The following is a 27146-nucleotide window of genomic DNA, read 5'->3' on the forward strand; positions in this document are numbered from 1 at the left end:
ACAAGTCGATTGAGAAAGAAGACCGCTGTCAGAAATTCAACATGGCGGCAAACAGTGCGGAGGGTTTTCCGCCTTAATTTCAACTGAAAGGTCCTTTTTAATTTATACAAAGCTTGATTCACGATAATTTATTATTTGAGCTCTAGTCAGGATGGATGATTATGGAGAAGATGTTGGATGGGATGAAGCCGCCGTGAGTTAATTTTCTGTAACATATTTCCTCTTTTCTTACCTGTTGTTCTTCATCAAAAGGCTAAACCTCAGAATACCCGGCACTGAAAAATTCCCCAACAACTCCTGCTACCGCGGTCTGCGGTCCGCAGTGCAGTGAAGCGAAACAAGCACACTGTACATGTAATGTACCTCATTTTACTGTGAAAGGTCTAAACCCACGAGTCATTTCATAAGTAGGCTGAGTATGATTGTCCGGGTAGTATAGTATAGTATATCTTTATTGCGCCTTACTCTTCAAAGGGAGGTGAACTTAGTCCTGAATAGGACTGTTGTTGCTGATTGTCACTGTCAGCAACAACAGTCCTATTCAAGACTACGTTCGCCTGGCCGATCATACTCAGCTTACGTATACCTCATTTAATCCACAAATCCCAACAAAGCAAGTTTAAAGTATAACAAAGTGGATATTCGTACGGAACCTATTTGCTGTTCATACAGGATTGTTCTTAAAATAGTGATTCGGGTTAAGCACTGACCATAACTCGGGTTAAAGCCCTGAGAATAGTGATAAGGGTTAAGCACTGAGAATAGTGATTAGGGTTGAACACTGACTCGAAACAGTAAGCTTCCACTCAGAGTTTGGGTTGTTGCTATTTTGGTTTAAATCAAACCCTTCATCAGCAGCGAACAGTAGTCAGTAGTCTAGTGGTTTGGGTACTCAAACCCAGAGCGTAGGTCTTCATTCTACACTCTCTTGTTACTCTGAATTTTTTCTTAAAAATTGAAGAGACTTATACTTTCATGAACATTTGTTGAGCAGAGCAAAACCTTACAAATAAACTATGGCCACAAATTTATGTCTGTAGAAAGAATCCCATATGAATAGTGAATACAATTCGGTATACAGATCCCATATGAATAGCCACAAAGTTAAAATATAGTAGCCATTCTAGTAAACATTTAGCTGTTTATTTTAAAACTTGTCTAAATTCACAGTCAACTACTTCAGGGCTACAGACTGAGGTAGCAGTTAGTTTAAACACTTAATCAATTTCAAATTCACTGACTATGGAACTAGGGACTACAGACGACAGAAGCGATACAGTTACACACTTAGTCAGTTTCTATATCAGGAAAGTCCTCCATGATCAGGGATTTCACTGTTTCCCAATCTTCCAGGATTTTATCAGCATGTCAAAAAGATCTAATGGTCTTTTCCGGATGCCATTTTAATTTATAAGGGAAAAAGGATGGACGGACAGACAGGCAGAGGGATGGACGGATGCATGGGTTTTTGATTACTTATTACTACTCTATGAGTTTAAGAAAGTGTTATAAATTATCAAGAACAGATGCAAAGAAGGATGGACAGACGGACTGGACGGACCAGCCATAATTAAGATTTGTAAATGTTGTCTTTTAATGTTAGTTTCAAAATTTTTTTGAACTCTTACCCGTGACTATCATTTTGGCAGCATTTTAGTATTTTTGATTACTTATTACTACTCTATGAGTTTAAAAAAGTGTATAAAATATAACTGATGGATGAACAGATGGATGGACAGACGGACAGATGGATGGATGGACCGACCGATGGACTTGAGGACTGGACAGACTGGAAGGACTGGATTGCGGGTCGGCTGGCCGGCCAGATTAAAAAGACAGACTAGGCAGACTGGATTGTGGGATTTTGTGAACTATGGGCGATTATTGTTTTTGCACAGTTACAATCCTCCAACTGCATGGCTCAGGGCTATCTTCTTACAAATTCAAATGGCATCTGGGACAAACGCTTGGGTTTTCTTGTCACATCAGCAAAATCTTGAATGGTTGGGAAACATTCCACGATAGTCTGTGGTTTTCTGTGCATATGAAATCCAAGCTTATTTATGAATAAGTCATTTGACCATGCATTCCTGTGAAGAAAATTGTGTCATAGTTAGCTGACATCTCTTTGTTTATTGCTCTTAGTTAAGCCCATCGGACGAAAGGAGAGACAATGAAGTTATTATACAAGAGTGTATGCAGAACTTTGCAGCAAAAGATTTTATCATGGAGCCAGATATTTTTAACAACATTAGAAGGTCAGTGGTGTATAGTATATTTTGTTGTCTGTCTGGTTTTTAAATAATTGAAATTCCATACTGACTGTCCAGCTGTCAAGACCACTAAACTACTATACCTTTTCCTTTTTTCAAGTCAACTACACGTAGCCGGAGCTTTTGAAACTACAGTATACAAATGCTAAGATTTTTTACCAAGTCTGTCTGTGCGGTACGGTCACACTCCTCTTTAGGGACACCCGCTTAATTCGGACACTTTATTAGTGCGGACAGCTTGCTTGGTCCCTAGGAAAGAAAGCCCTTACGTTTTCTCTAAATTCAACCGCAGTTAATACAGACACTTTCTATGGTCCCCAAAGTGTCAGTATTATGGGGGTTTGACTGTGTTGATATGGTCATTGTAATGCAATCCCTTGCTTTGTCTCAGTATCTTAACCCTTTAAGTCCGAATAGTGACCATTGTCAATTTTCTCCTAACAATATCCATATGTTGCCAAGAGAAATGGTAATGAGAATTAATAAAATGATCACTAAAAAGAAAATGCTTTGATCTGTTATCAAAGTCTCTCAACTAATTCTTTAAAGAAATGTATGGAGATCAGTATGGAGAGTTTATATGTGGATATTGGGGCTTAAAGGGATAATTCACTATATCTCCAAAGTAAATTTTGTTGATATTATGAAACAATCAACCTCTTATACAGGTATTACCACGCAGGAGGAATTCCTGAAGAAATGGTAACGCTTTTATCGGAGAATTATTCTGGAATAGCTCAGAGTACAAATCTCCTTGCCAACTGGTTGATTGTAACAGGTAAAATGCATTCTTTTTTGTTTTTTCTTCCCTTTTTGATAAATAAAATTATCATTATATTTGAAGGTAGCCTTGCATGCTTTTTATGCCAAAGCTTCAAATGTTTTTGTGTATGACAAATTCCGTAAACTTCTGCTTATAAGCCCTAAACTTATACAACTTTGGAAGGGGTTTTAGGAAGGCTTTATATAAACAGCGAGGTTAATAACTGGACTAAAAAAGCTTTTCAAAACAAGTTGCATAGCAGTGCTGATCACAATACTCTTTGAAGTTACTTGCTTTTTTAAGCTTCAAAACAGCATAACAACCCATTTTATTTCAATACAAGCTAGACCGGGGGGTGGGGGGGGGGGGGGGAAGGCTCATAGCCAGATGTATTTTTTGTTTACAAGTAGATGGGCCTATTAGTGGGGCAGAGCTTTTAAGCAGAAGTTTCCAGTTCAAATATTTTTATATTTTTGTCCATTGAATTTGGTAAGTTTAATAAAACAAGCTAAAAACAAAGGAAAATAAAAAAATTCAGAAGCCTCCATTCATGAGCTATCTCAATGTCAATCTAATTTTTCCCTCAATGATACATTAACTCCTTATTGATCACATTTATTGCTGGTTTTAATCTGACGTCGTAACAATCCATGTTGGTGATCAAGAACAAAAGCGTTTCTCTCCTCTTGGAACCAAACTCAATTTTTATTTAAATTCTACAAACAAATGTTTATTGACCACCAACATGGCCACCTTGTCAGGTGTTTGCAAACCAAGAACAGTCAAAGTTCTTCATTTGTACTGCAATAATTTATTAATAATACTAATATTAAAATGATGTTACCTTTTCCTATCTGCTGATCATCATGGTCACCTCAGTCTATGCTGACTGTGAAAATTGGCCACTTTAGTTTGGCCCAACTGTGTTTGCAACTGACACATTGAACTGTTTATTGGAACAGGAGCCAAAGTACCTGATGTTGAGCAGATGGTAGAAAACCACCTTGAAACTCTTATTATCAAGCATTTTGACCCAAAGAAAGCTGACTCCATCTTTTCTGCAGAAGGAGAGGTAAATTTATCATCCATCATCCTGTCAACATTGTTAGTCTTCAATTTCTTAAATATTCGGACTGAGCAAGATAATGTTTATCATGTCACTTAAACTTGACTTTGTTGCTTTCCAAATGCAACCCTCCAAGTCGGGACCATTTTGGTCGCCATGGTGCCTAAAATTTTGGAGCTGGTGACTTGATTTGTAAAAAAGTCTCCCTAAACCAAAAGAGTTGGTTGCCAAATGGTGACCAAGCAAACACTTTAACTTGGAGGGTTGAAATGAAGAGCTTACTTGCAGACTAAGACCTGGCCCCAGTTATTCAAAAAGGGGAATGACGCTATCTACTGGATAAATCTCTATCCAGTAGATAAGGCTATTGGTTTTCCTAATGCTTATCCACTGGATAGTGATTTATCCGGTAGATAGCACTATCCAACATGTGAGCAACCGGGGCCTGTACTATATGTTTTTTACCTTTAATTTATTATTATACAGTCAAAGCTCTTGCAAGCAACCACCTCGGAAATTCGAAAAAGTGGTCACAACTAGAGCGGGTTGCTTACGCGAAGAACCCTTATAAGCGACCGCATGGTAAAACAGTGGAGGGTGGCCGCTTAGGAGAGCCTCAGAAACACATCAAAAATTCATTAAAAAAACAATAGCAGTTAGTGTTAGATGATCGAGTGTCTTTATTTCTGATATAGACATGGCTAAACTTTACGTCTAATTTCCAAAATCAAAATAACCCAAGATCTTTATCAACGAACCATTAGCGCAATTTGCAGTTTCATTTAAGTGTTGATTGATATGAATAAGTCTCTCAGCAGTTGCTTATCAGAGCTTAAAAACAAAGGAAAAGTTAAGTTGGGTAATCTCAAAAGGGTTCGTGGTTGCTTAAGGGAGGGGTCACTTGTGAGAAGTTTTCATTACAAAGTTCATGTCACAGCTCAAATGGAGTTTCACAAAGGTGGTCATAACTAGAGCTTGTTGCGTACGAGAGTGTTTGCAACGAGAGCTTCGACTGTATTTTATAGAAAATGAATTTTTCCAGTCAAGCTATATTAATATATGTTTTTATTTACTGCAAAGAAGACTGATTAACTTTGTTTTAATGTTCCATTCTCGTGGTATAATTTTATTAGACTCCATCTTGGTTGGAAGATATGATTGTTCATCAGACATGGAGATCTATGTTTTATAAACTAGCTGAACAACATCCTGACTGCCTGATGCTTAACTTTACCATCAAGGTAATAATTTGATGATCAACACACAAAAGCAGTAGTTAAAGCAGAATTTAACAGTAGCAATTTAATTTTAGCAGTAGCTAAAAAGAATTATTGGCCAGGAAAACCACTTGCCTTCATTTCAGACAGGATTTGCAAGGCTACAAACATTCATGTTTGGCAACCAACAGTGAACATTGATCAGGGCTATACCAGCTCTCCCAATTTATGGAACAGTTTTGTTGCCTCATCAAAATAATGCTTTTTTCTCAAAAGTCTACTGTACATGTATACTGTGTCATAAATTGGAAAATAGACTAAGTGCTCAACAGATGTACTTGGCTGCTAGAATGTTTTTTTGATATTAAAAAAGATAAATATTCCCACGTATCACATTAATTAAAATGTCTCATATTTCAAATAAAAACTACTTAATCTTTCCAAAAGTTTTCTTATTACATGTGCCGAACTAAGTAGCTGTAAATCCAGCACTCTAACCTCTTGGTCCTGCTACCTCCTCATTTGATTGCATTTATTTTCAGTGCTGGAAATAAAGCAAGAATATTTCATAACAAAAGATAGCCCACAATTCCTAGCATTGTATACATTACCACCATTCTTCCTATTGTGTGCATTTGTATAAAACATCTTAGAGGGTGGTCAGCAACCCACCATCCACCCCCCACCCCCCCCCCCTCCCCCAGGCATGATTTGGTGCACTGCCTTCAATGCATGTGAATATACTGCTGTCCACACCTTTGGACAGTGACCATTTTCACCTCTCCATATCTCATTGTATATCCATGTGTATTGTAGGTAGTGAGAATAGAATGTATGTTACTATTTTTTCCAGCTGATTTCTGATGCTGGTTATCAAGGAGAAATCACCAGTGTATCAACAGCTTGTCAACAGATTGAAGTTTTTTCACGTGTCCTCAAAACATCTGCTTGCAGTTTTTTAGAGGAAGGAGAACAGACATTTGAAAACAACTTGCCAGAATTTTCTGTAAGTTTATGGCAAGTTCAATATTAGTACCTTAGTTTGTTCAGGTCAGAAATGTTTGGATATTATTCAATCTAGTCCTGTCAAGGTCTTGGTAAGTGTTATCAGCCTTCTTCTTGTATTTTCTCTTATTCCGGATATCACAAAAACAGAATCTAAATGTAAACAATTATTGTGATTATTATTAACAATTATTGTAAATGTAAACAATTTATTGTTTACAAGTTGCATGCAGGCCATGTCTTACAACTTCTCTCTGAACTGAATCTCGTGGGACATAAAAGATCCACTAGAGATGTAACACTCTCTGACAGTGACCATTCTGGTGTCTGCACTTTATCTGTCATAGTTATTGGAATGGATTGGGAAGGAAACTTGGGAAGCATGGAATTTGAATTTGACATCACATAATATCTGATATTATGGAAAAACTTAATCATATTATGGAGTAATATAATGCAAAAAAACCATGACTACCGTAAATCCTCTATTAAGCCCCTGGGGGGCTTATTTATCTCAGACACATTTAATAAGGGGCTTAATAGAGATGGGGGGCTTATTTAATTTAACAAATACAATCACTGATGGTATCAGTTTTCCATAAAGAACGCGAATACAAGGTGGAAAAGCTCAAGTACTAGAAGTTGAAGGTCATGCTGCTGAGAATCAAAAACAATTTATTCTGAAGCTCCAGTTGGGGAATAAACCATCCTGGATCAGTCCACACGAAGTTTTACATTTGTGATTGATTAATACAGTCCATCATTTATTTGTGAAGATTAATAAGGGGGAGAAGAGGGGGGGCTTATTAACTTTCTTCCCCTGAAAAGGGGGGAGGGGGGGCTTATTGGAGAGTGGCGGCTTATTTAAAAGGGGGGCTTAATGGAGGATTTACGGTAACCTATTAAGCAGGCTTATTATTTTTTCTATTTTCAGAAAAAAGTTTGCTATGGACAACATACATACTTGTATGCTCAGTGCTTGTTGAATCACATTGCTCAAAACACAGATGGAGGCAATAAATTAATAAGAATTAGTCAAGAACTTCAAAAAACAGCAGTTGAAAGGTAATATTTTATTTTTCAGGTTCTAAGAATTGTGTGTTAACATTGATTCACTAACATCACTCCTCAATGGATTGAAAAAAATGCAATATCTGGTTATTGAGACCTCCTGAGGAAATGCAGTTTGATGAAAGATAAGATTCTGTAAAATTAGGGGTAAGACAGTCACATATTGAGTCACACAATGAATTTTCACTACTCTTTGCGTGACATGCAGATTGTATGAACAATGGCAGAAAGAGATACTACCCTTAAGTAGAGATACACAAGTGTTTAGACAGTGAAACTGTAGTAAATCCAGTTTTTTAGGCACTCTATTTAAAGAAATAGCTCTAACTGTATACTTAAAGTAATATTTAGCAATCCTTGAATTGGTAAAGAAAATGTTTTTCTTATTTCCAGTGGTCATGAAGTAACCGAGATTACCCTGTCATTGAATGGTGCTTCAGCTTATCCCAGAGCATATTCAGCCCTTTCTTCCATGCTTGGAAAAAACTCTCTTAACCCAGGGGACATTACTGTGGTGAGTTGACCTTTTTTGTCCCTTAAGCCAGTCCAAAATGTTTTGCTGCTGTTTTAATTTTCCTGGCCTTTGCAGTTTAGTTTAGTGGTGGAACCCCACTAGCCTGAGAAAACAGCCACCATGTGCTGATGCCACCACTGGTTTCTCCCTCGAGATATCATATCTGAGAAACGATTGCAAAAATTCTATACTGATGATATTTGGGTAGTGATTCTGATTGGATGAAGAAAATTTTCAACCAATCAAATTAGCACTACATAGGTAGATCTGAGTAGTGATGTGTCATCTGTATGGCATTTCCATGTTAGTTCCTGAAAGTTCACTTCGCGGTGAAACCAGCGACATGCCGGCTGTCCTTACCTTATGATTACCCTATACCCATTAGTCCAACAACACTCATGGCTGTTTATTTTAAGACTATGGTTTACAACAATCAGTATATTGGAATCCCAGATCTCACAAAACGTATTTAGTTTTAAGTAGATGAAAGCTTTTTTCCACTGCTCTATATGCATACTCTTGGCTGTTCACAATGAACTGCCTCTGTATACTAGGATTTGACAAAATAAAAATGACTTGGAATGCGGCTTAGTTAAGGGCTCGCTTAGCTTTATATAAATAACTGACTAGTCTCAGCCTTTTTTTACTTGATTTTGAATACATGATTTTTATTACTTTTTTCTGTTCTTTAGCTGTACAAGTTATTTAGCAGTTCTCAGCCTCCCCCCTGTGCACTCATCAGGGTGCCACAGTTTTTAGGTAATGCCTTTCTTATCTCATATTCTTTGAAGAAATATAGCAATAACGTGAGCCTGGCTCCTGTTAATAAACTCAAGCTCTCATTATTCGATATCCAGACATGGAGAAATGTGTTGAAAAGTGAGGTGCAGCTTAGTTTTTATGAGGTGTCTGAATATCGTATGAAACACTGTGTGAAATGTTCGGATATAGCTTTTCAAATTCACAATAATTCTACATGAAATTCTAATCTAAATTTTGCAAGATTTTGTGATAATAACAATCCAACATCCAAGCAATTGTCAGTACTTTGTTGTTAGTACTTTCGTGCTGAATACATTGACACTCAAGTAAAGTGCTTTTTTTTTAGTGATTTCCGTAAACTGTTTCTTCTTCATGAGCTATTACAGCGCGACTGCTCGAACCAGGGTACTTGAAAGACGATTATCCAATCACAACGTTTTTTTAAAACAAAAGATTCTCAAGTTTTGTTTTTGCAAATGGACCAATTACGTTCATAAAAAATTAATTTGAGGGTTGTTTCCTGAGGGCTGAGGTAAGTTCAAAGAGTTTTAAAGTTTTCAACGGTTGCACAGTTGAAGCTTGAATTTTATCGGTCCTTAGCAAAAAGAATGGAGAATGTTTTATTAAAAAAAAAAAAAAGTGTTGTGATTGCATAATCTTGTTCCAAGTGTCCCGGTTTGAGTAGTCCCACTGTAAAGGATTTAATAATGAGTGCCTTACTATATTATATGGGGGCTCTGCAACTGGAAAGATTAATTCAAAACTGCTGTTTCCAACATTGAATTTTTATCCTCATTCACCAGTATCTCAAAGAAGTATCATTTTAATTTTTTTAGAGCTTCTTCTGGAAGCGTTATTCAAGCCTGGCCAACATTTGAATCCAGAGCACAAGTATAAATATGTTTACCTGCTGGCGTATGCTGCATCTGTCCATGAAACATGGATCGAGGTAGTCTGTTTGTAAAAAGTAATAAATTTAATGATTTGTTTAGCCATGAAACACTTAAGAGCTCTCAAGATCTTGAATGTATAAAGGTGCAAGCTCTCGCCGGGCTCCCTAGGATTCCCTGGGGTGGGGGAGGGACGAGGGGAAGACCCCCGCCAGGGTGCCCCGCAGAGCTTGCTAGCAGGCTATGTAGATCGAATTGGAATTTAGAAATGTTGGTGTTTGAGGAGAAACGAAAACTGTAACCTTTTGGAGCAAGAAAGAGAAATGCAGGTGAACCCCGCCTTACGGACACCTGCTTCATAGGGAAATCTCTGTATTACGGACAGTTTGCTTTGTCCCTGGGGAAAACCCCTAAATTTTCTCTAAATTTAACCCGCTTAATACAGACACTTGTTAATGCGGACAACGGACACTTATTATTTCTTTCCTAGTCAACCGATTCTCATAGAAAGTCAACATCGCTAATGCAGACACTTTATTATCAATTACTGTGAGCTGTAATAGACCTTTCCATTTTTGAAGACAAAAACCTTCAGTTGATAGGATGTCGATGGTCCCAGCGCTACAGTACACTGGATAGGATGATTTGTAGACGTCAATTTAGACCAATTTGGGCATCAAACGATTTATGCTGAAAACGGTTTTGATTGAGTAATATATAGATGAGAAATTTTTACTGTTTCCGTGGATTTAAGCAGCGGAATGATGGCTTTGTGAAGTTTGGAGATGTTTCATTTGACGATGCTTGTCACTGCTTTAATAGTTTGTTCAATTTAAAGGTGTTTTTTTCACTTTTTGACACTTTTTATGGCCTTTTCAATGTCTGCATTAACGGGGCTTGACTGTAAAAACAAACTCAACCCACATATGGTGTCACCCCTGGAATTAGAGTCCTAAGTCGCATCGCTAGGGCTCTCTGCACTTTGCAACTCTTGTTAAAATATTACTCTAATATATTGCTGGTATTTAAAAAATATTTTATTGGTAACAGAATCATTTCCTCTCACATGCCAAGAGTTTTCCCTCTTCTGTAGAATGAAAGAGCAACACTCAACAGAGATGAGCTTAAAACAACTTCTCAGGCTTTGGACAAAATCCATTCATTATGTGTACAGGAAACCAAGAAAGGCTCACAGTTGTTAGCTGAAGTTGGTGTCCTGTTCCATTGTATAAGGTACAGTATAATAACACAAAGTAACTCAAGTCGGTTACAGAGTTCTTTGACCAGCATGACTACAACCTCCTTTGCTCTAATCACTCTTGTGCAGAACTATTAGGTAAAATTTTAACTATCACGAGGTAACTTTGATTCAAGGTAAAAACTGTCACTTGTATTACGCATTCCATAGTCTGAAATAGAATTTATGAAATTTCACATAATGCTTGTGACGTTTACTTGTCAAGAACAAAAAAAGTACATTAGGCCTCGTAAATAACACCTCTAGTCACTGGGCTGTTTGGCTACGATGGGATCCTCTTTAGCTAAGAAATTTGAAATTTTACTATCCCAAGGGCCATTCCCTCAGCAAGTATATATTAACCCATTTTCTCCCCAACCGCCTTATTATCCCTTGGCTCGCTTATACTTGCCTCCACCCCTCCTGTAATACATCCAGCTACACAGGCTATCCAAACCTACCCTTGTGGAACCGTGTCAATAGTTGTAGCAGTCAAAGCCAACTTTGACGCAATTTGTGCAGGGGGAAGAGGGGTACTTACCATTTACTTGAGAAAACCGGAAATCCCGGATGCAAAATCAAATGTTACGCGCCATTCCGTTAAGGAAGCATCAGAAAATATCGGCTGTGATTTCAGGCGATGCCATGGTTCTACTCTTTTTAGTCTGTTTCTCTGATTTGGATATACCGTAAAATTCCGAAAATAAGCCCCGGGGCTTATATTTTTCAAAGGCCCTTTTTGAGGGGCTTATATTCGGAGGAGCTTATGTACGGAGGGAAATTTGCGTTTCAAAATCGATTGGGCTAGCTTGTAGTGGGAAGGAAATTTACCATTTTTGCTTTGTTTTACTTTGTATTCGAGGGCAAACTCCAAGCACAAGCCCCCCCGGAGGGCTTATATTCGGAGGGGTGATTTAACGGAGGGTTTTTTGCGTTACGACTTTGGGGGGCTTATATTTGGAGGGGCTTATTTTCGGAATTTTACCGTATTTTGTAGCGGGTCGTTCTCCCACCTTGTCAAATTTTATAGATTTATTTTTATGCACAAGATTTCCACCCAGGTGGTTAGTGTAAATGGTAGGCACTCCAGATCTTAAAAAAAACAAAACAAAACAAAACAAATGAGCGTGATTCAGTCAAATGTGAAAAATGCAAAAAAACGAAAAAACCATGTTACGGCTCGACCAAAAAAATCCGTTTTGTACCACTACCACCTTTACTTCCTTCAAAATATTTCCACAGTTCTTTGAGTTTCCGTGAGAAACTCTTGACGCTGAAATAAAGCCTAGAAAAAGCCTGAGAAAAAGAAAAAAAGCGACAGACGCGGAAAGGAAAGAAAAGCATAAGGCAAAAGTCAAGAGGCGATCGTCACTTTTGGTTTAAATTCGACAAATTGAAATTTAGTCTACACATGCTCGAACTTCGAAAGGAGAGACAAAAGCTAGCGTATTCAGTAATTTGTAAACAACATGTGAGGCATCTGTGGTTCTCTTTGGCTAAAAAGTGGGAAATTGACCAAAAATAGCTTAACTGGCTTCAAACGGCGTTTTTCTGCAAATGTTTGCAGGGTGAATGGGTTAAGTGGAGCAGTTTTAGGAATTTGCCATACTTTGAACTTGACTGTTAGTGAGAAGGTCAAAATAGCTTTCATTTAACAAGTGCCGTTTTGTAGGTTTCCTGTGGTGGCCATGGGTTTGTTAAAGTGGGTAGACTGTACCGTGTCTGACCCATCATTCTTCAAGCTTCTCACTGACTCAACACCAGTCCACTTGGCTTTACTTGATGAGGTAAGGTGTATAGAGTGGGAATTGGGCAAAGCTTTTTCCTTCCTTGTTGCAGTCGAACCTTACTTACGTGTACGTCCTTAACAACAGAAAAAGTATCCGCTATAAGCCCCAAAATTGACATGCGAATTCTCCAGACTGATCTCCATTCATTTCCTTAAAGAACTAGTTGGGAGAATTTGTTTAAAGATCAAAGCATTTTCCCTTAGGTGACCATTCCATTAATCCTCATATCCTCTTGGCTTCATTATTACAGCAGTTTGATCGTACTTTGATTTTTTTTATTATTATTTTTTTTATCATCCTTAGCATGAGACACTATTATAAATAACATGGTAGTGGTTAGATACTTCACGTACATTTTTGTAACGAGTCCTTTTTTTGTAGGTTCATCAATGTCACGTGTTTAAATAAAGCTTTTCACTTTTTTTCCTTCACTTTCATTCTGTTTAAAAGGCTAAAATGGCTCGTCACGCAATCCGCCACAACCCATGTTGTGTGACGAGCCCAAAGAGGAGACTATCAAAACTATATCGAAACAGTATCACTTTTCCTTTCCGCTTTCTTCATCTGCCACCATCCCATGAAACTCCTCTTCATATACACTGTTTACAGGTAGCTATTACGACAACTGATGGAGGTTCATGAGTTTATCCCTATATTAAGATCTCTCCTTACGGATAACCCATCCAGCTCGAGGTTGGCCAAACCACCGCGGTTCACGTCCCCTACTCTTTTCGAACAGTGGTGTGCAAGGGTGTGCTCTAAAAAAATTGAAGCGAGCCCAGTGCTCTGAACTTGTGAAATTCAGTGTGCCCAGCATATGATTTCTATGAAAAGCTGAGATTTTCTAGTCCCCTGAGAATAACAATTAGGCGCCACGGGCCACCGGGCTCTGCTAGACCACAGTGTGGCTTCTTTTGTCCCAGTGGATGTCCTCGTGGAGCTTTAAACAAAAGGACTAAGGGCAAGAATTAAAGGCGAGAGGGATAACGGGTAGAGACAGCTTCTCATTTCCTGTTCTTTGACTCCCTGCAGATCAGTTCCTGTCATGTTCTTCAACATCGCTTGGTACTTAACGTTCTGATCCGACTGTTTGAGTCCCCCACCCCACTGGATACTTTAGTTGAGGTTTGAGTTATTTTTATTACCATTACCATTAACGACTGTTAGATTCTAGGATGAGCGCGACTTCGAGAACGAGATTTCTCTTAAGGTTTTTTCGCGTATGCTAAAAAAAAAACACCCCAGAAAGCTTCATTGTACTTTTTTTTTCACCAGAAAAGTTGAAGAAGAATGTCGTTGTCAAATTATTCTCGTTGGAGGCAAAATTTTTTAATTTTAGAATTCCGTCAAAGGCGAGTACCATTGTTAAAGTTGTGGCAACTACTTTAGAGCCGCGAAGTATCGCCAAAATCATCACCGGTGCCTCTAGTCTTTTTACCAAGCCCTCAAGCTGAGTTTTAGATTTCTACTTTCTAGGAACACAAAAACGTTAACTGCAGATTGCTCGAGAAAACGATAATTACAGCCCTAATTACTTATTGCACAGCACTATTACAGATCGCCGGCAAAAATTTCAGTTTAAAATTTGTATAGGTTAAGCATTCGGTGTGCTAAGAACAGTCGATTTAATACTTTTATATTAGTTTATTTTCATTTAGCGTGGCCGAAAGGAAATCATATTTTTCTATTCACTATGTACAACCTAAGTTGATCAGCAGAGATAGAAAAAGGCAATACTGTTGTTCAAAACGAGAGCTTGTTGGAAATCAAACCGGTCTTAAATCCTCAGAAGTTATTTCATTATCCCATTACCTACACGCACGAAATAGTTTCAGTTGTGTCTATTCTCTCGTAAGTGATCTCCACATCCACTAAACTAAGTTACAGTAAAGGTATTCTTTCTTTTCTCAAATCCTTTCTCCGTGACGCTCGACCTAAAGGCAGTCTGGAGTGCTGCGTTAGTTTAACAGATCTTTCCCGTGTTGATTTCGAGGAATTCGCCGCCCTCGTTCTCTTGTGGTTTGTTCTCGGAGTTCTCCACTGGGGAACTGAAAAGTTGGAGTTTTCCGGGCTTTGCCTTATCTGTTGCAAAGCTTCCAAGCTGCTTATTAATCTTTTGTTTTTTTGTGTGACGTCACCTCTTACAGAAGGTTTATTTCTTGAATGAGAGCGGAGTCCGTGTGAATAGATGTCTGTTTTTTCTTCTTCTGTGTAACACGGTTTTTCTGATGTTTCTGATGATATTTCTGCTACTTCGAGTACATCAGTTTCCTCTGCCGCCGTCGTTGCTCTTTTTGTAATTTTGGCTGGTTGTCCTTGAGCGTCTGCGAGGTTGTTGCTCTGCAGTTCTGCGCCCTGGTCTGCCGGTCTTTTAAAACTTTTCAAGGCTATGATGTGATTGTATGGAAACGTTTCTTCTGTTTCACGAATTTTACCGTTTAAAGTCTCCGTCACGGGACCGTTCTCTTTCACTTGTGAGGAAGTTACTGTTGTTTCTGAAGTGATAGCTGGTGTCTTTGTGGCGAAAAATGGTACCTCTGTGCAAGGGTTTGAACACGTACCTGAGTAGCATTTTTCTTCAGTTATTCTTGTCCAGTCAGGTAGCGATTTGTTTACTGGCATGCATCCAATACCATTTTTCTGAACACTGTGATCGAAGACTGTGTATAGTGGCAAATCAGTACTTGTGTTCATGTAATTTACTGATTCCATAGGCGTGTCAAAGTTTCGCTTACTTCTACCTTTAGTTCTAAACTTCCTCTGGAAAAGTAGACTGTCTTTGCTATCCTCTTCTCCACGAAGATGTTCTTGGTCATGTGAATTAATCAGGAACTTTTCGCTTTTTAAAACACTTGGGCAATTTATCTTGGGGTTTCTATTCAATGGACCCTCTTTCTCGTTTGTCTTGTTACTCCTCATTTTTATGTCTTTGTTTTTTGTGACCCACGGTGCTGTAAACAGTCGAGGCTTCTGGCATGGTTTTTTCTCGTCTTTTGTTTTTTGGCTTTGTGTGACCTCTCCCTTGAAATAATTTCTTTTGACTTGTGACTTTTCGCCGCTGACTGGAAACTCTGTATTTTCTAAAGGCCAAGAAGGCCCGGTAACACATCCGATTTTCAACGTTGTGTTTTGTTGGAGGTGATAGTTTGTTTCCGCGTTGGGTTGATGATTTACAGCACTCCTGGTCGCGTTATTTTGAACATTTTCATCTTTACGATTGCTGTCGCCGGGAAGACTGTGAATTACCGCAGAGCAGAATTTCTGCAAAGTTCGGGCAGCAAGTTTCCATAAAAGGAGAGCGAGAATCTCTCCGGCAGCGAAAGCGACAAAAGGTGTTAAGAAGAGAAAGTCTAAAGCATAACTGAAAAAGCTTCGCTTTCTTGTCTGTGAGTCCATATGCTTTAATCCATGACTGACAAAGCTGATTCTTCGTTTGTGACGTCATTTTGAATGGTCACTCGCGGCAGCTGAAATGCGCGCGCCATTTAAAACAACCGTCAACATAGGGCTTCGTCACTGGCCTAAAGATTGGCCGAATTAGCCTTAACGTCAAATAAGAACGTGGAAGCGAGGGAAAGAACGTAATGAGACTTCCGGTGCTAAATTCTCCATTCTGCCATTGGTCTAGCCCGACAAAAAAGCCGACATTTCGCGACGCTACCACTAGTTTCCTCGCGAAATGACGTCCGAGAAACAGGCGCAGAAATTCCTTACTGATGACGCACTACCCAGATTTGGGTAGTGCTTCTGATTGGTTGTGCTTCGGCCATTCAGAAGCACTTTCCAGATCTGGGTAGTGACCCGTCATCAGTATGGAATTTCTGCGCTCGTCCTTAGGACGTCATTTCGCGGGGAAACCGGTGGTGGCGTCTTGAAATGTGGGCTGTTTTCTCAAACTACCATTGTTGAAGCCGGTTATTTCGTTGCTAAATCTGCCTAACCTTTGTATTACTTCTACGCCACCACCTCACGAATTCCGAGATAAGCTTGAGAACAAAAACCTTTCACTAGATGTGCGTTTTCAATGGTTTATTGCGAACAGTCGTAAACCATGCGAAAACGCAAGTGCGGAGTTGAAGCTTTTGATTCGTTTGTTTCTTTTAAATTAATTTGTTTATTAAAAGGAAAGATTGAGCTATTCAAATTGACTAAATGATTTTTTTCCTGCCAAATATTACTGGGTAGGGACCTGGTACCCGAAGTATTGCAAGAGGTTACTAAATCTGTGTCGGCTTACTTCATTTCTAGCTCGAGTTCAAGAAAACAGTTCTGGATCGAATGATACATTTGTTGAGTAGAGGTTATGTGGTTGCTGTCATCAGTTATATTAACAGCTGTTTGGAAAAGCAAAACACGGATAATTCGCTTATCAGGCACTTTGTTACTGAGGTAAGTCTTATGATAAGGTATGAATGACACAGCGTACATTTCACGGTTCAGTCGGAAACAACCCATCTACCTCTCCTCTCATTTAACATTTTGCCCTAATTAAGACATCAGGGAGGGCTTAGGGGTAGGTGGGCTCTGTCACAGAAGCTTATCTTACCTTTCCGCTCTATGTTAGCCTCACTCCCTCCGGAGGATGGGGTGGGGCCGGTTAATACAACTTAAGCACTTTGTCTTCCCAGGTTCTTGAAATGATTGCTCCTCCATACTCACCCGAGTTCATCCAGCTTTTCCTTCCCATCGTGCGCAATGAGGAGATCACGGGACGTTTGCGTAGTGCTGATCGAACAGATGATGTTTCTCTGTTTTTAGGTGAGTTCAAAGGGCATCGACATTTCAGATGGCTCCAAGGCTCGGTCTACAACCACGTTAAATTAGGGAAAGTGAAGGTGGTATTTCTGTAAGGAGCGTTAAGCTCTTGTACACACCCAAAGTAATGAAATAGGGTAGACTAGCCACATTGTCGACTGAGCGTGTCATGGGGACGGTAACTTGTAAAATGAAGTCTTGTTAATACGACCAGAGAATGACTGAGATTGAGTGTTTTTTTACGGTTGGCCTAAGAAAAGTGTTCTAAATAATCAGGTGATGCTACAAAAACGGGACGGTCATTGGGTGTTGTTCCATTGTAATCTTTAGATTCAACTTATGATTTTGTGGACTGAAACGTCTGGTAATAATTGTTTTAAGAGATTCCAGGTACACATCATTATGGAACAAATACTTCTTTCACATTATTCCAAGTAGCGGTACCAGAAGAATGCAAATTAATGTTGCCACAATTATTTCTAACTTGATATTTATAATTGGCACTGTTGGCTAAAGAAATTGCAATTTTTTCATGTTTCATTCTTTCTTTTCAGCTCACTGTGCTCAACAGGCGGGAGTGTAGTTCAAAGTCGCTGACACCACGGCAATCACCCTTCAGATTTGAGCTACGCCAGAGTCTTGACACCTCTGCCCGGCTGCATGTAACGCTGGCTAGCCTGTTCCAGGCGTTCAGATAGTTGAGCGCGGGAGAGGAATTCACCAAGAAAAAAAAAACGAGGGGGGACTAGAGGGGGAAAGGGAGAGGGAACTCTCGCTCTCGCCCCCCCTCGTCCCCCCGTTTTCTCGGTGTACAACTTAACTCGCTCCCCACTGACCGCCGCGCTCTACTATCTGAACGCCTGGAACAGGCTTAACGCTGGCAGATCTAATTTCCAATCCCCGCCGTCTTTGCACTCGCCTAAGGACTAATGGGATGAAAGCAATGTCACGTGGTTTCTCGGAGGGCAAACAAGTGATAAAAGCTGCCAATCGAGGAAATCACTGTCGAGTTTGTTTATTCTAGACAACAGAAAATGAGGAACTTTTTATCTTAATATCGTCACTGTCACGATGATGGCAAATGGAAGTGATCATTGCCTCTTTTTTGAATGCAGTGGCGACGTTAGATGTCTTCACAGCAAGTCTAAAACGTTGCCTTGTGTTGAGAGAACGAACGCGACCGCGATTACTCGTATTGGAAAATTGTATAATTTTATTTACCTCTTGAAATACCACGTAACACTGCTTTTATCCCATCAATCCTAAAGCGCGTGCAAAGATGGCGCGTATATTATGAATAAGGTCTTCTTCAGATGAACCCTCGCTCCCAGGGTCCTCAGGGGACGGGAAGAAGAGAGACCCTGGGTACGAGGCAAATTTTCTGCCACTATTCCCTTTGTTATCCAAAATTCCCCAATTTTTGCTCAATATATCCAAACCTAAAAGAAAGTTGTATGCCACACACCTGAAATCATGTGAAAGATACCGTATACCCATTTTTAAAAAAATATATGACGTAAAAAAAAGTCTGTATACCTTACACCCCCAAACCGTCGGCCAAGCTGACTTTCTTGTGCGGTATCACCGATAACACGGCTGAAGATGGATTAACACTGGTAGAACGAAGAGAGCTTGAGAAAATCACTCGAAACACACGAAAAGGCTGTAAAAACTCTCACCTAATTTAAAGTTGCTTCGCGGCGCAACCGGGCCTTGGGAAGCAGATTAGTGTGAACAGTCTTTGGTCTAATTTAGTTTCCATCTATAAAGCCCACATACAAGTCCTTTGACATACAGACTAACTTTAAGTAAAAAATGTTGTATATAGCTTTAGATGTTATGAGAGTTTCTTTATTAAAAATATAGACAGATTTTAAGTTGTAGGGACTTTGTCACGGTCTTCTTGTCCATTGTCAATTGCTCACCCTTACTCGCGGAAGACTATCAATATTTGCTGCTCCTACAAATATCTAAATAAATAAATAAATAAATAAATAACGATTTAGAGGTAGCATTTCCACAAAGTGGTTCTTCGTCTACCTGATTCCTGGTAGAACTGGAATTTGGAAATGTTGGTTTTTGAGGACAGGGCTAAAACAGAGATTCCGGGGGAAAAGCTCTCGGAGCAAAGGAGAGAACCATCAACAAACCGAACCCGCATGGCATTTATGCCGGGGTTTGAACCAAGGCCACATTGGTGCGAGGCGAGTGCTCTCACCACTGCGACATCCTTGTTTCCCAATTAAGTGTAGGAACTGTTTAACAGTAGGATACTTACGGTGGCTGGACCCAGTATTTTTAAAGGCATAGCTTTCACCTTTGGACTTCCTATATGCAAATAGCTTGGTCTTTATTGTAAATGTAATGATTCATGTAACACATGAATCACATTTACTGAACTTTATTATGATTTTAGTTTTTTTCACGATCGGAATGAATATCAGGTGACAATGACGTCACAATTGTTTTTGCTCTCAATCGAATTGCAGCCCTTATGCGCATTTTCTATAGAAATGCTCTACGCTACGTAAACTTTGGGTGCTTGCCTTCTGCTGTGCAAAGTTCAACAAAAATCGGTAAGAGGGATTTCGAGACATCGTGGAATTTCTACATGAAGGTTATGCGTAAACTGAAAACTGGACTTTATGCAAGCAAATTTGGTACTTGCTGAATGTTTCTGGAAAGTTTTTGACTCTCATTCTTTTAACTAATGTCCCTTGTACATTCTCCGAACCGCGAGAGGCAGGTAGATTTACGCGATTTCGAAAGACAGGAAAGTGTATGCATCAGGGTAAATTACAGTGCGGAACAACGCTAATATCAAAATTCGTCGATAGATTTCCTTTAAATGTTTTCAGAGGTGCAAGTGATTAGTGTTCTTTACAATCCCTGAATCTCTTGACCATTAAAAATTAAAAAAAGTTGTCCATTGTTCGCACAATTTTGTTTGCAAAATTTCGGGGGCAAACAGAGTGTATTATGGGGGATTCGAAAATAGAGGAGGATAGCACTGAAGTTAATTGTCAACCGCCACCCGGGGGATGTGGGTGGGTCGCGAAAATTGACCATGGTCTCGAAGTACCGATCATTAGGGACTTTAAGATCCGACGACAAAATGGCAACGAGAACGTCAAAAAACAAAAAAAAAATAGGTTTAATAAGCAAAACAACAACTTTGCATGTGCATCTCACCTTTTTGTATATTTCTTTGCCGTTTTTTGTACGACCACGACGACAAAATGCCTAATTTAATGGTCTATGGAGCACGTCAGCGACGCAGCGATTTCATTTCCCATTCTGAACTTGGACATGGTTCATGGGAATTCAGCTCCAGGAGAGTTCGCCAACCTTTGACAAAGCAAGTTGGTAGGAATAATTGCGATGAAGACTGAAAGAACGCAAAGTCACGTTTTGATCGACATTTTCGCTCGAGTCGCGTCCACGGATCTTAATGAACACGTTTTAGGAGGCAAAGCGGCCAAATTTAAGAGGCGCAAAGCATTACAACCGCTACGAGCATGCACGATCTCGAGTTATCAGTACCGCGAGGAGCAAATTAATTATGTAGTGAGAATAGTCCAGAATAGTGCAACAGTTTGTCTAATTTATAAAAACAATAAAAAACTCCAGCAGGCAAATGCGACAGCTACAGTTTACGCATATGTTGCAAATGAGTCCACCCTAAATTAACCGCAAATTGGAAATCAGTTTAATCACCAGGCCCCCAATTTGTTTTCTTTTAACTTTGCGAAAAGTTGGATATGAACATGCTACTTAAAAATAAATTAAACCTGGCCGTTAACCAAACCCGTTTTTGAGTTTCAAATCCAACAGCTAAACTAAGATCACAGTTTTCAACGGGTGATGAGTCTGTTGAGATGGTAACCTTTTTACTTCAAGTTATGGCCATAACTTGTTCATCGGAGACATTAATGAAACTGTTGCTGTTATAAAACTTTGTTTTGAAATAATTTTTCAGTAAATTTTTTGGCTGTGAACCTGGTGATCCGACTTTCTTGTTATGTCACAGTTTTGCTGTTAAATAAATTTTCCTGTTTTTCTTTGTCCTTCAACAAGGAAATGGAAACTGTGTTTTTTTCCTGGGCATTACCATATCTCCGGAAGGAAGTCTCTGTGTGCTCTCGACCGTGACTGTGAAAACGGCCTTATAACCTCAGCTTTGAAAATAGTCACGTCCCGGAGTAACATGCGCACAGACACACTGTAACAACGTCGCGAGAGATCTTTTGAGGAGTGAACTTGAAACTTACTGAAGACTTTTGATTGGACTTAACGCTTAAGTTGCATTTGACGTGTCGCAGAACGCTTTACACCTACAACCGACACTTAAGGTAAATAGATAACTGTTAGTACTTGAGAAAATATATTCGGGTTTGCAGACGAAGGCACGTCCGTATTCAACACGGTAAAACGAGACAAATTTGTAGAAGTTAAGCAAAGTACGTCAAAGCTTAGGTTCAGTGTTACTTTCCGCATATAGTCATGAGCCATGGCCAAGTTAGTTTACTACAATTTTTAATAGTTTGCTAAAAACGTTTCAGGTGTTTGAATGTGAAACTGGTGAAACATGTCGGCGCCGTTTGTAACTGAGAGAGTGAAAGTGAATGTTCGTTGGCTTCCCCTGTTTCTACTTAAGGCTTTGCGTCCACCCAAAAATCTCTCAGACGTTTGACTACGGTGGAAACGTAGTATAAATTGTGTCGGGTGTTAAGATAAAGGATCTTAACGTTTGGGCAAGCCTTCATGTAAATAGCAAGTGTTGTAACATTGAAACCTGTGGGGATCCCCCTTAGGGGCCCCTGACTGACTTACATGCGCACCCCGACTGCACTTACTACAACTACTACACTTACTACACTTACTACAGCTACTACACTTACTACAGATACTACAACTTCTACACTTACTACAGCTACTACTTTCACTACAGCTACTACACTTACTACACCTACTACACCTACTACACTTACTACAGATACTACAGCTACTACACTTACTACAGATACTACAGCTACTACAACTACTACACTTACTACACTTACTACAGCTACTACACTTACTACACTTACTACACTTACTACAGATACTACAGCTACTACACTTACTACAGATACTACAGCTTCTACAACTACTACACTTACTACACTTACTACAGATACTACACTTACTACACTTACTACACTTACTACAGCTACTACACTTACTACAGCTACTACACTTACTACACTTACTACACTTACTGCACCTACTACACTTACTACACTTACTACAGATACTACAGCTACTACAGATACTACAGCTACTACACTTACTACAGCTACTACACTTACTACACCTACTACAGCTACTACAGATACTACAGCTACTACACTTACTACACCACTTACTACACCTACTACACTTACTACACTTACTACAGATACTACAGATACTACACTTACTACACCACTTACTGCACCTACTACACTTACTACACTTACTACAGATACTACAGCTACTACAGATACTACAGCTACTACACTTACTACAGCTACTACACTTACTACACCTACTACACCTACTACACTTACTACACTTACTACAGATACTACAGATACTACACTTACTACACCACTTACTGCACCTACTACACTTACTACACTTACTACAGATACTACAGCTACTACAGATACTACAGCTACTACACTTACTACAGCTACTACACTTACTACACCTACTACAGCTACTACACCTACTACAGATACTACAGCTACTACACTTACTGCAGCTACTACACTTACTACACCACTTACTACACCTACTACACTTACTACAGATACTACAGCTACTACAGATACTACACTTACTACACTTACTACAGCTACTACACTTACTACACTTACTACACTTACTACACTTACTACACTTACTACAGATACTACAGCTACTACACTTACTACAGCTACTACACTTACTACACCACTTACTACACCTACTACACTTACTACAGATACTACAGCTACTACAGATACTACACTTACTACAGCTACTACACTTACTACAGCTACTACACTTACTACAGTTACCACACTTACTACACTTACTACACTTACTACACTTACTACAGATACTACAGCTACTACAGATACTATACTTACTACACTTGCTACAGTTACTATACTTACCACAGTTACTACACTTCACTACACTTACTTCTAGCTGTGCCCAGAGGCCCGACATGGCACCGGTGTCTCAGGACATTTCATGGGGTCATACATCAACTACTAACCGTTTTTGACTTGCTGGGAACGAACATGTTAGAATAGTCTTTACTAGTTGTTGAATTTAGTTTCATTGAATGATCTTATAACAGCAAGCACTCTTGTTTTGGGAAAGCAGGCGTAAAGCATGTACACGAGGGACGATGCCTTTTTAGATAGGCTGCATGGTTTTTTAGTAACGCACCCGCTGGGATAAGAACCCGACGGATTTTTATCTGCAATCAGTCTAGCTTTCTAGGAGAAAGATCTCTACCAGGTAGGCTGTTACCTGCGAGAACAGCCCGTGTCTCTTTAGCCTGCGTGACAGGCGTTCGAAAGGGAAGGGGAAGGGAATTAGGGCCCGAGACCACGCGCGAGGGAGGAGCCCCACGCGCTCTCGCGCGCCCAAATTTCCCCTTTCCCTTCCCCTTTTAACGCCTGCCACGCAAGCTAGTCTCTCCACGCTTCTCGCCTCAGGGACGTTTTGTCAGGAGGCGAGGAGCGAGGTCGGACGACTGATTTCGCAGGTTAGTAGTCTGCACTAAACATACAAAGTGGAATGACTACCTGTGCCTCACTATCTGAACACCCATAACAGGCTATTCCCATCTCGAGACGCGAGAAACCAAGAGATTTCTTGAAAATACTAATGAAAATTAACTTTTCACATTTTTATTGATTGATATGCAGTCGGTAGCTTCAGCTGGTAAACAAATATCGAGCACTATAAACGTTTAATATGAAGTGCATTTTTTTTTTCGAATTTGCAGCAATGGAATTATTCAAGATTTACTTCAGCTTGTTAGCCCTGCAAGTTTCAATGATAGTTTATGCAGATGACTTCGCTACTGCTCGTCAGAAGATCAATCAGGCAAAACCGAACATCAGTTACGACACCTTCTGTCTGGAAAAGAAATCTGGAGAGGACAAAGTTGCTTGCCGCGTCAAAGATGTTCCAACAATTGGTTTTTTGGTTTGCAAAACGCCTAAAGTTGAAGAAGTGAATTGCAGCGTAGTTATCAAAACTGAGGTCGAAAACATTAAAACAGTCAGTTCGGCCAACATCAAAACGGTGACGATTTCTACACCCCCTATAGATGGTGTGAAGTGCGGTGAAGATCAGAGTTTAACCTGCAGCGGCTTTCTGGAGGAATGGATAACATCCGAGACTGGACGATTCAAGCAGGTTAGAGATCACATTGACAATAACACAGTCGCAAACTTAATTAATGATGTGAAAAATTTTACTACTACAACTGGGTTGTCAGCCACAGCTGCAGACCTAAAAAAAATCAAGAATTATATGATGATCGACCCGAATAAGAATAAATACCGCCAGATCTGCGATCTTCAGGGTTTTTTCCTGATAAAAGGAGGTTTTCTAGTAGCTGATGTTCCTGCTATAGAAAATGTATCTATCAGTGACCCCTGCTGGCCCGGCGAACCTACCACACAGAAAGTTCTCGACGCTCTGAATGAAATGATCTCCGAGTTCAGTCCCAGCTTAGCTCCAAGCAATGGAAGTATTAGCCGTTCAGGCCTCAATTTTAACGCGTATCTTCTTTTTGGCAGCCACTTTGTTACAGTAATTGTTGCTAGTTATGTTTTAACATAAAGGAACTTGTGAAGTAGACAAAGCATGAACAGAAAGCTGAGAAGATTTACTTTACTTCCCGGGGGGGGGGGGTACTCCGCATATGAAAGTGGTGGGGATGCTCCTCGTCTCGCTTACGGGGTAAATCTCGGATTTTGGTCTCATTTAGGGTGTTCTGGGCAAAACGCCATCATATTTAGCCGTGAAGGTCTCGTTTAGGGTTACACGCGAAAAAATATCAAAATATATGATTTGATATGTATATTTTAATATGTTTTATTTACTCCATATAATCCAATTTTTCTCATTTGTCTGTGTTTAAACATGGTCTCTTTTAGGGATCAAAAAAAGCCTGGGCCACGCCCAGATCGGTCTCCTTTAGGGGTTTAATTCAAAATTTTCGACGAGCATCCCCACCCTTTTCATATGCGGAGTCCCCCCCGGGCTTTACTTGCCACTTGCTACCTATTAAATCTTGGCGCTACAAGAAGATACCCAGAGTTGAGAGGCTTTGCCCCCTTAGTAATAGATCAGAAATTGGTGATGAATTCCACTATTTGTTGAAATGTACTCACTCATCACTCTCTCATATAAGGGGTATCTTCTTGGAGAGCCTATACTCGATAAAAAGTAATTTTACGAATATGTCTTGCAAGGCACTATTTTTATATATCATGTCTATGTGCGATGAAAACATCATAAATCTTAGTGCCTCTCACATTGAAAATATTCTAAGTTGTTGTAAATCCGAACTCTAATTAAACTTTCTTACCATATGAGTAGTGTAGAAGTCGTACATAGCCAAGAAATTTTTCTTTTATGATAATATTCAATATATAGTTGTTGTTACTTTCTTTCTTAACTTTTATTTTACTTTGTTTCATTTGTCATTGTATTGACTGTTCTGGTACCGAAATCTTCATGTCGAAGATAAAGTCAATAAAGTTGTTGTGTTTAGTGATAACTTGTCTTAATTTCGGGAAATTTCCTCAAATTTTCGAAAATTTGATTTAGAAGCCTGGGATTTAGATAGATTAGTCCATGATTGAAAGGCCAAACGAAACCATAAAACACGATTTCGCTATGGAATTTGGTGCTAATTTCCGGCTGTGATTAATCATTCCTGGTGACAAAATAGTTATTTGAATTCTTTAAAAATTCCTCTCGTACAAAAAGGCTGTCAGATGGCAGTACGTACCAGGGGTTTCATAACCTGCCATACTCTCATATGTCCCTTTTTTTTCAAATGTGTGTTCTGCGGCTGAGCTCATTGAATTTATCTTGCCTTTAAGTTTGTGTTTTCCAGTCAATGTAAACGAGTGCAACTCCTGATTTTAGCAAATGGCTCCTTGTATAGGTGGTATCCACTTCCACTGTTGATAGTTACTAGAATCTGATTTGTTTTGCCTCCACTTTTATTCTCGAGGATTAATGGCATGGCGCAAGTCGAGAATCGTAGCCACATAGGATTTATATACCTCATTTTCTTTTAAAGGAAATAAAGCGAGATGTCAAGAATCAACCATAAGAGGGCACAGAAAAAATCTGAGCCCCAGATTAGATTCGAACACACACGACCGTCCGTGTTCTAGATCGGATGCTCTAACCATTGAGCTACTGAGGACTCGTTGGCGAGTAAGGATCATTTCTGTGGGTTGGACTTACGAACTGTTGAGTAGGTATGCAAAAAAATCTCCCTTGAAAGTGCTTCAGGTCAGCTCTTCGCCATTACAAATATCCCGTCAACAAGTAGCTTGACGCATGCGCTGATGTTACTGCATGTCGCTAAGACCACGCGCGGCCCACGCGATACTCGCGATGGACGACTCGACCAAAAGTCGGAATATCTCAATCGTGACTTTCTTTGTAGTAAAAACAAGAACTTCCAACTTCAGCACTTGAAAAACGTTGCGAGTGTTGTGCAACAACGGTACGAGATATATTTTCAT

General features: G+C 39.6%; 2 protein-coding genes across 2 annotated transcripts; both read left to right on the plus strand.

Annotated features, from left to right (window-relative positions):
* The first annotated feature begins 35 nt into the window (after nucleotides 1–35).
* LOC140927652 (negative elongation factor D-like) lies at nucleotides 36–19226 on the plus strand. Its single transcript, XM_073377327.1, has 16 exons — nucleotides 36–193; nucleotides 2146–2258; nucleotides 2942–3051; nucleotides 3999–4108; nucleotides 5236–5343; nucleotides 6173–6325; nucleotides 7259–7389; nucleotides 7789–7909; nucleotides 8602–8668; nucleotides 9508–9620; nucleotides 10655–10794; nucleotides 12471–12585; nucleotides 13621–13713; nucleotides 16837–16977; nucleotides 17217–17346; nucleotides 17898–19226. Exons 1-16 carry the CDS (start codon nucleotides 152–154, stop codon nucleotides 17924–17926), a joined length of 1716 nt encoding a protein of 571 aa, XP_073233428.1. The 5' UTR covers nucleotides 36–151; the 3' UTR covers nucleotides 17927–19226.
* Nucleotides 19227–21553: 2327 nt separating this feature from the next.
* On the plus strand, nucleotides 21554–26155 carry LOC140926592 (uncharacterized). The gene is made up of 2 exons (XM_073376312.1): nucleotides 21554–21695; nucleotides 24374–26155. Exon 2 carries the CDS (start codon nucleotides 24376–24378, stop codon nucleotides 25216–25218), a length of 843 nt encoding a protein of 280 aa, XP_073232413.1. The 5' UTR covers nucleotides 21554–21695; nucleotides 24374–24375; the 3' UTR covers nucleotides 25219–26155.
* The last annotated feature ends 991 nt before the right edge of the window (nucleotides 26156–27146 follow it).

The sequence above is a fragment of the Porites lutea genome, chromosome 2, assembly GCF_958299795.1.
Source record: "Porites lutea chromosome 2, jaPorLute2.1, whole genome shotgun sequence".
Taxonomy (NCBI): domain Eukaryota; kingdom Metazoa; phylum Cnidaria; class Anthozoa; order Scleractinia; family Poritidae; genus Porites; species Porites lutea.